Source organism: Bos taurus, chromosome 17 (assembly GCF_002263795.3).
Source record: "Bos taurus isolate L1 Dominette 01449 registration number 42190680 breed Hereford chromosome 17, ARS-UCD2.0, whole genome shotgun sequence".
Lineage (NCBI taxonomy): Eukaryota > Metazoa > Chordata > Mammalia > Artiodactyla > Bovidae > Bos > Bos taurus.
Window position 1 is genome coordinate 35,318,474 of NC_037344.1, and position 14,158 is coordinate 35,332,631.

The 14,158-nt window shown below is 37.1% G+C and overlaps 1 protein-coding gene across 7 annotated transcripts in view; it reads right to left on the minus strand.

Annotated features, from left to right (window-relative positions):
- Window positions 1-2,740: 2,740 nt before the first annotated feature.
- The window catches only part of BLTP1 (bridge-like lipid transfer protein family member 1), a 202,692-nt gene continuing 191,274 nt past the window's right edge, over window positions 2,741-14,158 (minus strand). For all 7 annotated transcript variants that reach the window (XM_024977600.2, XM_024977605.2, XM_024977604.2 and 4 more), the window contains 6 exons: window positions 13,694-13,945; window positions 12,814-13,017; window positions 10,871-11,065; window positions 10,309-10,443; window positions 5,196-5,361; window positions 2,741-3,491 (listed from right to left, as the gene is read on the minus strand). In XM_024977600.2, the coding sequence (XP_024833368.1) occupies window positions 3,275-3,491; window positions 5,196-5,361; window positions 10,309-10,443; window positions 10,871-11,065; window positions 12,814-13,017; window positions 13,694-13,945 (1,169 nt within the window). In that variant the 3' untranslated portion in view covers window positions 2,741-3,274. The remainder of the gene's footprint in view (window positions 3,492-5,195; window positions 5,362-10,308; window positions 10,444-10,870; window positions 11,066-12,813; window positions 13,018-13,693; window positions 13,946-14,158) is intronic.

The window sequence follows — 14,158 nt, forward strand, 5'->3', positions numbered from 1 at the left end:
ATCAAAGAGGTAGTTTAGCCATTTGTCTATCCTGTACCACTTTACTTGGCAGTTGACTTGATTACCTGATTGATCAACCTGTATTCATTCTGAGCACTCAAGCTTTCTTCTTACCTCCTGTTACCCGCCCCCCGCCCATATCTAGACCACTGGGTATACACCTAATGACCAGGGTCTTCTTGCCATCATCCTTGACAGCATTTTCTCTCTCTTTGGCATTATTTTTTTTTTTAACAGCATTTCACTTCAGAAATGCCTCCCAACATCTGATGGTTCTTTGAGAGCTTTGCTAGGGCTTATCACATATCATTGCCTGAAAAAACTGTTTGAACTTGAGTTCAGAGCCTTTCCTGGGCTTTGAGTTGCTCAGCTCTGACCTACACAGGTAAAGCAGACAAAATTCACAAATCCAGAACTTACTGAGTACTGGGCTCAGTTGAGGGCTATCTGTCCGTCTATTTAAGGATATTCTATGCTTGAGGTCCCAAATGGAAACAACAAAAAGAGATTCTCAACTGACCTTAGAGTATGTGCTAGAGACAAAGGGAGATGGGTAACTAGCTCTCACTGTGTGAAGGGCATAGCATTCCAAGTACGGTGCTACCAGCAGTTTTAACATAGCTTATAAGCCCATGCAGGCAAGCAGGTTTATTCCACTAAACTTTAGAAGACACCATTCCTTAGTGAGGATAGAGAAAGTTAGAGCAATTCTGTTTAGCATACTCCATGGACTGAGGTCACTGAATTATTAATGTTCTGTAAGAAGTATAGCAATTGAGAGGTTGTGTTTAGAAATTCTTACAGTAGTCTGTAGAACATAACACTAATAGTAAAACTGAATCTAAAAGTTTAAAATTTGAGCTTTCATTTCATATGTTCTTGAATATTGTATAAAATGTTTTCAAATAATTGATTTTTACTGTATTTTACAGGTATTGCTTTGGTAGTTTAGACTGTTACTGCAGATCTGTATTTGGTGTTTCAAATAGGTAATTTAAAAAATGGTTCTTTAGATAGTTTGTGAATCCTTTTAGTTTTGTTACATCATTGGAATTTTATAGAAAATCTAGATGTATAATGTGATTTACTAGACTAGGGTAAGGTACATGATACTCAAAATATAATTTTGGCAGACTGCCTGGAAACCGTTATCTACATAGAGCTGTATCATGCTTTTTTGATTCAAGAATAAATACTAGAGATTGTTCTTTTTTTTTTTATAATTGCATACTATTTCACTAAGTGGGCCATTTAATCTGTCTTCTATTGATGGACATTTGAATTGTTTCCAATCATTTATCAAGAATACTGCAGTGAATATTCTTACATAATTATTTCACACATAATAAAGAATGCCCAGTAATGAAAGAGACTATTCAAGAAGAGATTATATGTCTTTAATAGCTCTTGCCTAATTGTCCTCCATTGGGGTTGTGCCAATTTACATTCCTACTAGCAGTGTCCCCCAAAATATGTTTTTCTTGTAGTTTTGTCCAGTAAAGCCACAGGAATTTTGAAAAGTCTTCGATTTATAGTCCCCTTTTTATGGGCTTCTCAGGTGGCTCAGCAATAAAGAATCCATGTGCATGAGACTCGGGTTTAGTCACTGGATCAGGAAGATCCCCTGGAGGAGGAAATGGCAGCTTGCTCCAGTATTCTTGCCTGGGAAATCCCATGGACAGAGGAGGTTGGTGGGCTACAGTCCACGAGGTGGCAAAGAGTCAGACACTACTGAACATGCACACAACTCCAGCAGCAGCTTTCTTTTTAAAGCATTATCACAGTAGGGGCCAGAAACAGAGTTTATACTTGTCATTTTTGGTAATCTCAATATCAACATAAGAACCATGGGAAATTTTTAACATTTAGAACTTACTACTAGCACACTGTTTCTTTGAAGCAGAGAGTTAATACCTGACGTGCAATTCAAGGACCTGATTTAAAAATTTTTTACTTGTTTTATAAAGTAACTATCTTAGATACTTCTCTGGTAAGCTTGACCAATAGCAATAATATACATGTATAGCTCCCAACGCTAGAAGTGCCAAGTGGGAAACAGAGATCAGAAAAATGATGCATAAGATGGTTTGGGGAAATACAAAATTATGACTCTAGACACTAGGGTTTTAGTTCTGCTACTGAATTGCTGTGTGACCATACATAGCACTTCTTAATTCTCCCACCAACGCTTATCATACATATGTATCTACATACATACCTGCACACACATACCCGTGGCTAAGTGTCTTGACTCTTGAGTTGTTTTTTAATCTGTCAGAGAAAAGAAGCACAAAAGTCTGCACCAGAGGCTTTCTTGAGGTGTTTTCTAGCTCATGGTACTTCAGTTCTACTGTTGATCCAACTAACTGTATTTCAAAAATTGGCTAGATTTCAAACCTGAGTTGTGATTAATAGTATTATAGCTACCTTTGAATGTTATATTTTGCTATTCCTTTACAATTTTTTATTTATTATATGTATAGTATACAAATTCATATACACAAAGAATACATATAAATGTATAAAGAACACAGTATAATAGAAGAGCTGTGTACTCACCAGTAGCTTAGCAGAACAATACCTAGTATTTCTGAAGCCTCTGCTATGCCTCTCCCAGAGCTAATTTTTATAAGTATTATTTTTCATGAAATAATTAACTGACACAGTAACTGACACAGGAGGGGCATCTATTAGTTGTAAAAATAAACTATAAAAGGAAGAAAAATCTCAAACAACTATAGACTGAAATCAATTATTGTGACTTTATTACAATAGTTACAAACAATACTTTAGTGGTATTTATTCATATCACAGTTACTCAAACTATATACAATAAGTATTTATACAAGTCTACATTTAAAATAAAAAAGAAAAAGCAATTAATGTCCAAAAAAATACCCCTCACAGTATCAACAAGATTTTTTCTAAAGTTATGGCCAATAACAAAGGAAATTCACAGTTATTCTGAAAATATTTTAAAGATGCAGGAATCATATTGCACATAATATAATTATAAACCTTACTGAACAGATTTGTATATTTTAATCTAGTTTTTCACAAAATTTATATTATCATGCAATACTTCACTGTGTACAGAATGGTGGAACTAGAACAAACAGGTTAAGTTACAAACTTAATATAATGGCCACAAAATTAAATTTTTTAAAGTTATATTTAAAATAATTTTATTATACAAACCCACCCACCCCAACACTCCAGTGTAATAAAGCTTAACGGACAGAATCAAAGTTTGTTCACAGATTAAGTTACTTTTTTAGTGTTCTTCTTTGTCTTTTCCTTTCTTTTCCTTTTCATCCTGTAGTGCAGTACCGAGTTTTTTAATAAGAACTGACAGAACCTTGTCCAGTGGATCCATGACTCCTCTTTGAAGCCATTTAGGAATAGTAGTCCTGGCATGATGAAAGCCCAATTTTTGAAGAATATAATCAACGCCTACTGGATCAATTTTTCTTCCAGTCCAAGAAATTAATCTAAAATAATTATAAATCATTATTATTAATGAAGTCCTGAAGGCAGGTTCAGGAACATCACTAAGCCTCCACGGTATGCTCAAGAAAAATATTTTCAGTAGATACAACTGATTATCTAACCTATAATTCCTAGATTCACTATAACAGCACTCAAAAAATGTGTGAGCCTACACAGCAATGGAGTTTAGTGTATTTCATTGTGATTAATTTAGTTTAGGCCTCAGTTATGTGGTCTTCTTAAAACCTTTAAAGGACACCTTTAACTCAAAGATGTTGATTAACTTTATGGGGGCGGGGGAAATCCTTTCATGATGTACATGTATATCCAATTATGACGTTATATCCTTAAAATATCTATTTTCTCAATTATACTTCAATAAAGCTGGGGGGAAAAAAGACTAAAATTTACTGTTTGCTATGTGCTAAACATCTTTGAAGAAGAACCATATTTCCTTCCATATAGAAGAACAGCATTAATGGAATATTCCTGGTCTTTCTCTGCCCCCTTACTGATGGTTTATCTACTTGGCAAATTAACAGAGGAAATGAGTAGGGTAATTAAGTACCCTCCTCACCACCTACTCTTTCGGAGCCATTTGTCTTAAACTGTTCTTCCATGCCAGAGATTTTTCAAGAACAGGTCCCCAGATAGTTAACTCAAGACTGTTTATGGCTGCCTGTAACTAGGTGAGAAAGCAGGTCTGCTGACTGTACAACTTTAGCATCCCTCTGCCCCCAACCCCCAACCCCAAGCCCCCTGAGCTCTGTATCATTGAGACCCTGTAGGTAAGTCCAAACCTGGACTTTGTAATAGAAAGACACTGTTGCCTGACACTAAACAACATTCTCTTATCAGCTTTATCAGTATTAAAGGTGTCATTTTGATTTCTAGCTGCATCTCACTATTTCAGTTGATCCTGAACTTAGGTAGGGAAAAAGAGGGTATTAATCATTAGTCTGCTAAAACTGTTAACAGTTATAAGCATTTTGCATTAGTTAACTCATGTAACCATTGTAACAACCATATAAGGTAGGTAATACCATTTTCCAAAATCTTCACATGAGGCAGCTAAGACAGTTAGATCCTTTGGCCCAGGTCACTCAGCCACTATGCTATATAGCTGAGCTTAGAGCAGAGCTTTTTAACCACATTCTCCACTACTATATCATATAACTTAACTAGTCTCTTGATAGTTTTCTAAAGAAGGAAAGTAAATGTTTATGGCAAATTTAACTATTTTTATTCTCATTTTAAATTAAAAGATAAGTCAATTTCACTATATTTGATATTTATATATACTAGTTTTTTGCACTAGGACCTTTGTAGTATCTTAATATTTCTCCTGAGTATTGACACTGTTAATATTTCTCATAAGGATATGTGTTATTAATACCAAAGTGCTTTTATTTGGTTTCCACAAATTCTATCAAATACAGATAACTAACATGAAATATGTATTATGTAATTCTGGTTATAATTGTTAATTAGCAGTGTGATAATATATTGATTGGGAATTATTCTAGGAATGAAGCTGTACTATCACACCACATCAGAAAAGCAAAAAGTCAGCAGCTGTAGAGGTTGTAAGTGATTAACATGAAAATATTTGTTGGTAAACCACATTTAACCTACTGAATTATTTATAACCTTTTTCTCATAATAATCTCATAGGAAATAGGTAAAAATATACACCCATTACTTACCTAAGAGTGGGTTCTAGATGCCACGTTTTGCACATAAAATCTCTCCAGTCCACAGTAGTGTAAGTAATGCTGTCTTCTCTGTCTTTGTCAGACGAATTTTCATCATGAATGATAACTGGACTTTTCTGTCCTGGTCGAGTAGATAAAATCCGAGGTGGAAAAATGGCTATAATGAAAATCACATGTTAATATTGCAAATATGTATTACAAATTTATTTTAAATCACTATATGAACAAAGTAATTGGCTCTATTTTTATTTATGAACTGGCCAAAGCCTCATTTAATTACATTTCTTAAAAAGTATTATTCAGAACTATGAGTAAATATCCCCTTATAAAAAAAAAAAGTAGTATTTTAAAATAAGCCATAGATAAGTGCCAATTTTTGGTATTTCTTGGAGAAAGACAATATCAAAGTTATTTAAATAGCTCTACTGAGATAAAATTCACTCATTTCAAGTGTATACTTCAATGGTTTTTTAATGTTAATGGCTATATATATATTTTATATATATATATATATATTTTATATATATATATATATATATTTGAACAGTGGTACTAACATAGGAGTTTTTTAGGTAAGCAGTTTTTTTTCACTCTTCATAGTTGAGTACTCAAATGCTTTATGAAAAATGAAGACATCATAAAAGATATATTTAAAATAAAATTGGAGACAAAGGTAGCTTACATATGATCTTTAATAAATACAGTATGATGTCTATAGGGCACAGATTTTAAACACACAAATTGGGCATAAAATATTATGAAATATGGTATGTATTATGTACCTCTGGTTATAACTGTTAACTAGCAGTGTGAGAGAAGGAAATGGCAACCCACTCCAGTGTTCTTGCCTGGAGAATCCCAAGGACGGGGGAGCCTGGTGGGCTACCGTCTATGGGGTCGCACATAGTCGGACACGACTGAAGTGACTTAGCAGCAGCAGCAGCAGCAGCAGCAGTGTGATGGAGAAGGCAATGGCACCCTACTCCAGTACTCTTGCCTGGAAAATCCCATGGGCGGAGGAGCCTGGTGGGCTTCAACCATGGGGTTGCTAAGAGTTGGACACGACTGAGCCACTTCACTTTCACTTTTCACTTTCATGCATTGGAGAAATGGCAACCCACTCCAGTGTTCTTGCCTGGAGAATCCCAGGGATGGGGGAGCCTGGTGGGCTGCCGTCTATGGGGCTGCACAGAGTCGGACACGACTGAAGCGACTTAGCAGCAGCAGCAGTGTGATAATATATTGATTGGGAATTAATCTAGGAATGAAGCTGTACTATTATACCACATCAGAATACAGATGTCTTCAGTTATTGCTGTTCTGTTGCTCTGCTTTTGTTTATTGTGGTGGACACAGTATAATTAATCTTGATGTTCTGGAAATATGTTGATTCTGCTCTAAACATGCTGTAAAGAATTTTCTAAGGCATGTTTATATTTATTTTGGCCAAAACAACTTGCTTTAATTTTTAAAAGCAAAACAACTTAAAGCTATTAAAATATTTTTATTTATAATTAAAATCCCCATCAGATCAGATCAGATCAGATCAGTCGCTCAGTTGTGTCCAACTCTTTGCGACCCCATGAATTGCAGCACACCAGGCCTCCCTGTCCATCACCAACTCCCCGAGTTCACTCAGACTCACGTCCATTGAGTCAGTGATGCCATCCAGCCATCTCATCCTCTGTCGTCCCCTTCTCCTCTAGCCCCCAATCCCTCCCAGCATCAGAGTCTTTTCCAATGAGTCAACTCTTCGCATGAGGTGGCCAAAGTACTGGAGTTTCAGCTTCAGCATCAGTCCTTCCAATGAACACCCAGGACTGATCTTTAGGATGGACTGGCTGGACCTCCTTGCAGTCCAAGGGACTCTCAAGAGTCTTCTCCAATGCCACAGTTCAAAAGCATCAATTCTTCAGCGCTCAGCCTTCTTCACAGTCCAACTCTCACATCCATACATGACCACAGGAAAAACCATAGCCTTACTAGATGAACCTTTGTTGGCAAAGTAATGTCTCTGCTTTTCAATATGCTATCTAGGTTGGTCATAACTTTCCTTCCAAGGAGTAACCGTCTTTTAATTTCATGGCTGCAGTGATTTTGGAGCCCAGAAAAATAAAGTCTGACACTGTTTCCACTCTTTCCCCATCTATTTCCCATGAAGTGATGGGACCGGATGCCATGATCTTCATTTTCTGAATGTTGAGCTTTAAGCCAACTTTTTCACTCTCCACTTTCACTTTCATCAAGAGGCTTTTGAGTTCCTCTTCACTTTCTGCCATAAGGGTGGTGTCATCTGCATGTCTGACATTATGGATATTTCTCCTGGCAATCTTGATTCCAGCTTGTGTTTCTTCCAGTCCAGCGTTTCTCATGATGTACTCTGCATATAAGTTAAATAAACAGGGTGACAATATACAGCCTTGATGTACTCCTTTTCCTATGTGGAACCAGTCTGTTGTTCCATGTCCAGTTCTAACTGTTGCTTCCTGACCTGCATACAAATTTCTCAAAAGGCAGGTGAGGTGGTCTGGTATTTGCATCTCTTTCAGAATTTTCCACAGTTGATTGTGATCCACACAGTCAAAGGCTTTGGCATAGTCAATAAAGAGGAAATAGATGCTTTTCTGGAACTCTCTTGCTTTTTTCCATGATCCAGCGGATGTTGACAATTTGATCTCTGGTTCCTTTGCCTTTTCTAAAACCAGCTTGAACATCAGGAAGTTCATAGTTCACATACTATTGAAGCCTGGCTTGGAGAATTTTGAGCATTACTTTGCTATTGCCTTTCTTTGAGATTAGAATGAAAACTGACCTCTTCCAGTCCTGTGGCCACTGCTGAGTTTTCCAAATTTGCTGGCATATTGAGTCAAGCACTTTTAAAACATCATCTTCCAGGATTTGAAACAGCTCAAATGAAATTCCATCACCTCCACTAGCTTTGTTCGTAGTGATGCTTCCTAAGGCCCACTTGACTTCGCATTCCAGCATGTCTGGCTTTAGGTGAGTGATCACACTATTGTGGTTATCTGGGTCGTGAAGATCTTTTTTGTATTGTTCTTCTGTGTATTCTTGCCAACCTCTTCTTAATATCTTCTGGTTCTGTTAGGTCCACACCATTTCTGTCCTTTATTGAGCCCATCTTTGCATGAAGTGTTCCCTTGGTATCTCCAATTTTCTTGAAGAGATCTCTAGTCTTTCCCATTCTGTTGTTTTACTCTATTTCTTTGCATTGATTACTGAGGAAGGCTTTCTTATCTCTCCTTGCTGTTCTTTGGAACCCTGCATTCAAATGGGTATATATTTCCTTTTTTCCTTTGCCTTCAGCTTCTCTTCTTTTGACAGCTATTTGTAAGGCCTCGTCAGACAACCATTTTGCCTCTTTGCATTTCTTTTTCTTGGGGATGGTCTTGATCCCTGCCTCCTCTACAATGTCACGAACCTCTGTCCATAGTTCTCAGGCACTCTATCAGATCTAATTCTTTGACTCTATTTGTCACTTCCACTATATGATTGTAAGGGATTTGATTTAGATCATACCTGAATGGTCTAGTGGTTTTCCCTACTTTCTTCAATTTAAGTCTAATTTGGCAATGAGGAGTTTATGATCTGAGCCACAGTCAGCTCCCGGTCTTGTTTTTGCTGACTGTATAGAGCTTCTCGACCTTTGCCTGCAAAGAATATAATCAGTTTGATTTCGGTATTGACATTCTGGTGATGTCCATCTGTAGAGTCTTCTCTTGTGTTCTTGGAAGAGGATGTTTGCTATGACCAGTGCATTCTCTTGGCAAAACTCTATTAGCCTTTGCCCTGCTTCATTCTGTACTCCAAGGCCAAATTTGCCTGTTACTCCAGGTATTTCTTGACTTCCTACTTTTGCATTCCAGTCCCCTATAATAAAAGGACATCTTTTTTTAAGGTGTTAGTTCTAGAAGGTCTTATAGGTCTTCATAGAACCGTTCAACTTTAGCTTCTTCAGCATTACTGGTCGGGGCACAGATTGGATTACTGTGATAGTGAATGGTTTGCCTTGGAAATGAACAGAGATCGTTCTGTCATTTTTGAGATTGCATCCAAGTACTGCATTTTGGACTCTTTTGTTGACTATGATGGATACTCCATTTCTTCTAAGGGATTCTTGCCCACAGTAGTAGATGTAATGGTCATCTGTGTTAAATTCACCCATTCCAGTTAATTTTAGTTTGCTGATTCCTAAAATGTCAATGTTCACTCTTGCCGTCTCCTGTTTGACCACTTCCAATTTGCCTTGATTCATGGACCTAAATGGCAACACACTCCAGTACTCTTGCTTGGAAAAATCCCATGGACTGAGAAGCCTGGTATGCTACAGTCCATGGGGTTGCAAAGAGTCAGATACGACTAAGCAACTTCACTTTCACTTTTCTTTCATGGATCTAATATTCCAGGTTTCTATGCAATCTTGCTTTGTACAGCATTGGACTTTACTTCTATCACCAATCACATCCACAACTGGGTGGTGTTGTTGCTTTGTCTCTGTCTGATTCTTTCTGGAGTTGTTTCTCCACTGATCTCCAGTAGCATATTGGGCACCTACCGACCTGGGGAGTTCATCTTTCAGTGTCATACCTTTTTGCCTTTTCATACTGTTCATGGGGTTCTCAAGTCAAGGATACTGAAGTGGTTTGCCATTCCCTTTTCCAGTGGACCACGTTTTGTCAGAACTCTCTACCATGACCCATCCGTCTTGTGTGGCCCTACCTGGCATGGCTCATAGTTTCGCTGAGTTAGATAAGGCTGTGGTTCATGTAATCAGATTGGTCAGTTTTCTGTGATTGTGGTCTTCATTCTGTCTGCCCTCTGATGGAGAAGGATAAGAAGCTTTTGGAAGCTTCCTGATGGTAGAGACTGACTGAGGGGTAAACTGGGTCTGGTTTTGATGGGCCAGTGAAGATAATGTTGACCTCCTTCAAAAAGTCCCATGCATGTGCTGCTATACTCAGTGCCTCCAAGCCTGCAGCAGGCCACCGTGGACCCACGCCTCTGCCAGAGACTCATGGACACTCACGGGCAAGTCTGGGTCAAATTCATATAAATGGTAGTGAAAAAAACCAACTGTGTTACCCACCTTTTTCTTTTTCTTTAAGATAAGCTGATACTAAGTCATGAAGAAACATGATAAGCTCAGCATCCATCGTCACACAGATGTGGTCAGTGAACTCTGTCACCACACTGCATTCTACCTTTGGCTTCAGGCTGGCATCTGCAATGGCAGAGTTCTTCTATATTAAAAGATTATTGAAATAAGTCCCTCTTCCCATTAACAAGGGATTTACATGGGTCCATGTAAAGCCATCCACTTAAATGCAACTATAGAGAAACCAGTAGTTTCTGTATGTGATTTATAGGAGGATGATGATAATTTACGAGCATTATAGAAGTATATGTTATTTATTCCTCATAAAAACCTAATGAATGAAGTCCTGCTAGCTCCATTTGAAGAAGAAGAGGCACAAGTGGAGTACATTTTTTGCCAGACATCAAATAGCTGGTAAGAATATAAATCAGTTTAAACCAGAAAATCAGTTTCATTATAAAACAAAAATAATCTCTGAGGAAAAAAGGAAGCTTGAAGATCCTGTAGAATTTTCTTAGTTAACTTTAGAAACTAAAGATTGTTTTCCACATACCCTGTAATGAAGGTTCTTGTGGTTCTTGAACATGAATGGATTTAAAGTCAAGCTGCATTCTTGGTAGTGCAAAGATTGTCTCTGTTTCATGATTGTAGCTGGAACCTCCTCTAAATCCGCTGAGCAAACTAGAATTCTTCACTGTTGTGCTATTCTCAGTGTTATTAGCATCAACATTACGAAGCAGGTTTAGCTCTACAAGCATAATAATAAAGACAGTAAGAAATTAATAGGCATGGATAAGCATATAGCTGTCATGACACTGATATACAGAACTTTTATCGTTTCAAAAGATGGAAAATGAAGACATTTTTAAAAAAGAGGCATATTAAAGCTTTGGCTTTGAGACTGGTTATATACCTATACAGATACAAATATGTGTGCTGTGCTCAGTCACATGTCATGCGCTCATTCGGTAGTATGTGTCTGACTCTTTGCGACTCCATGGACTATAGCCCACCAGGCTCCTCTGTCCATGAAATTTTCCAGGCAAGAATACTGGCATGGGGTGCCATTTCCTACTCTAGGGGATCTTCCTGACCCAGGGATTGCACCTGAGTCTCTGGCATCTCCTGCACTGGCAGGCAGATTCTTTACCACTATTGCCACCTGGGAAGCCCCCAGATATAAACATGGACACATGTATTTATACATACATCCATACACAATGGACTTCCTTAGTGGCTTAGACTGTAAAGAATGCACCTGTCAATATTCTCAATACTGAAGCTGTTATAACATGGTTTTGGATAAATCCAATACATTTTGATTTTTGTTCCTTTGAATATTATTCTCAATTGAAATCATATCTGAATTTAAGAGCTTTATTAAGCTCCAAGTTTTTCATAGGTTAAATAATTCTCTCTTATAAGGTATGATTAAATACAACCCCAATCTTGGGACTAGGTTATAAGTCCTGAGTTTCCCCAACATATGTGCTATGTTGCTATATGTTGTATATATGCTATATATGCAAACAGAGTTGTCATAAAAATTAGCATTTTCTAGTTACACAGGTAGCAGTTCAGTATGCTAACAGCCCCTCCATTGTATCCCAGTTCAAAAGAACTCCTTCTCCCAAAGTCTCTTATTGAGAAGGTAGAATAATCAATACATGCAGAATTTTCTAATTTACTTCCTTATCCTCTTTTGTTCTCAGAACATTTTTTAACAGTCTTTGATCCCTAGGTTTGCCAATGCATAGTAACTATTTTCCATGAGGCCCAAGCCATCTTCTTTTCCACTCTGAAAGGAAGTCATTTTTAAGCAAAACATTCAAGTCTTAACATGTCTCAGTTTAGTCAGCTTTTCAATACAGATGAAATGATTGATACAAAGCAGTACTCTAAACTGTAACAGAAAAACAACCACAGAATAAGAATTTTCATGACTGCGTTACTGCAAGACCCGTGAATCTAATCAAATGAAAAATTCATCAAAAGCACTCTTTATTAAACTTACGACTTCACTGGAAAACTAATATTTAGTTTCACTTTATTCCAGCCATCTGAACTTTGTGTTATTCTGTTATTTAGGTTTTTTTTTTTCATTTTTTTTAAATTTTATTTTATTTTTAAACTTTACAATATTGTATTGGTTTTGCCAAAACTTTCCCAAACCTCCAATTGTGAACCTTAGTATAAAAATATATTTTCAAATTATAATAAACAATTTCACTTATGTAAACCAATTTTATTTTGAATGTTTTCAGTTACACTGAAAATAATTTTAGTCCATGAGATGTGGCACTGCTAGGGTGTTGACTCATGTAGTAATATTGCTACTTATGGTGCTGGAATAAAACGAAGCTTGTTGAAAGAAATGGAAATGCTCTCTCCACTTTAATTAATGCTCCCTCCACTTAATTTAAATTCTAAACACAGTCAACAGAACTAAAAATAGAGAATACAAAACAGATCTTTCCAAGGAATCAAACTTTTAACCTTCATTCCTTGTGGCCGTAACATAATTGAACCATTCTTTCACACTTGCTACTCCATGGGGTGGATTTTCATGGCGACGCCTGGTTATCTTGGTTATTGTTGCCATAGGACTTTCCAAAGCACCACACGGTTTGGTAACCATGGTATTGTGGCCCAGATGAAAATCCAGTGTTTGCACAATATATGTAGAGTGATCATTAGAGCCTAGAGGGGGGAACAAGTTTCTTAATGTAACAAACTATATTTTAGATGGAAGAAGAGTTGTGGCCCTAGAGCAATAGATTCAGCTAGTTAAGTCATACATAGAGAAGGTGTAAAAACAGGGAGTACATTAAGCGAGAAAAAAAAATTCTTTTTCTTTTAGTTATAACTGTATTTATCCCCAGGAAGATGAAGAACATCAACCACTTATTTCCTTCATCATTAAGATATCAGAGAGTAGAAAATTAAAGCTAAAAGAAACTGTAAACAGAGGCAGAAGTGCAGCTTTGTCCATAGAAGTCTTGTAAAGCAGCCCTGACTGGCAGTCAGTTTCCTTACTCTACCATTGTGTGTTGTCTTCTCTTCATGTTTCTCTAAGAAATACTTACAATAACTATGACTTAACTATGACCAGCCATGGCAGCAGAAATTTAACTGCCTAAGTAAAAAACAAAATAAGATGGTAAATTCAGAAATAAGCCCTTTAACATGTGCCAGTCTTTATAGATACTGACTCATTGGCAGTAAACTCCTTAACATGTCAGGTACATAATAATAGACATGGATTTCAGAAGTATCATAAGAAAACAGACAAATGATATGGGGAAAGAAAACTACTTTGTCGTATATAATCATATAAGAAGATGGGTAAAAGTGAAAGCTGAAAATGGTAGTTTACCATCTTCCCATATTTTCTGAGCTTCAGTCCAAAAAGCAATATTTGGTTCCTCTAAATGAAAAAGGGCCCAGGATTTTGAACGGAAATTTGGGCCATGAAAACAAGCTAGTGTCATATGATTTCCATGTAAGCTCATTGATCCTCCAAACTGCATTCCATCTTCAGGTAACGGAATCTGAAATAAGGATATGTGGCATCCTGACACCACCTTCAATACTCCCGGCCAATGTCGATGATGAGCTGCATCGAGCACTGCAAGAAAACAAAGAACCATTTATCCCAAAGTATCTCATGAACATCCTGAGTGCTGGGTAGGAAGACAGCACATGGCAACTTTCTACAACTAAAGTGACTCAGATAAGGGATAAAACAGTTCAGTCCCTGGTTAATATTAAGCGGAAGCTAATAAGAATACAGTCTTGGAAAAGATGTTGTGTAAAGATGGATAGAACTAAGGAAAGTAAC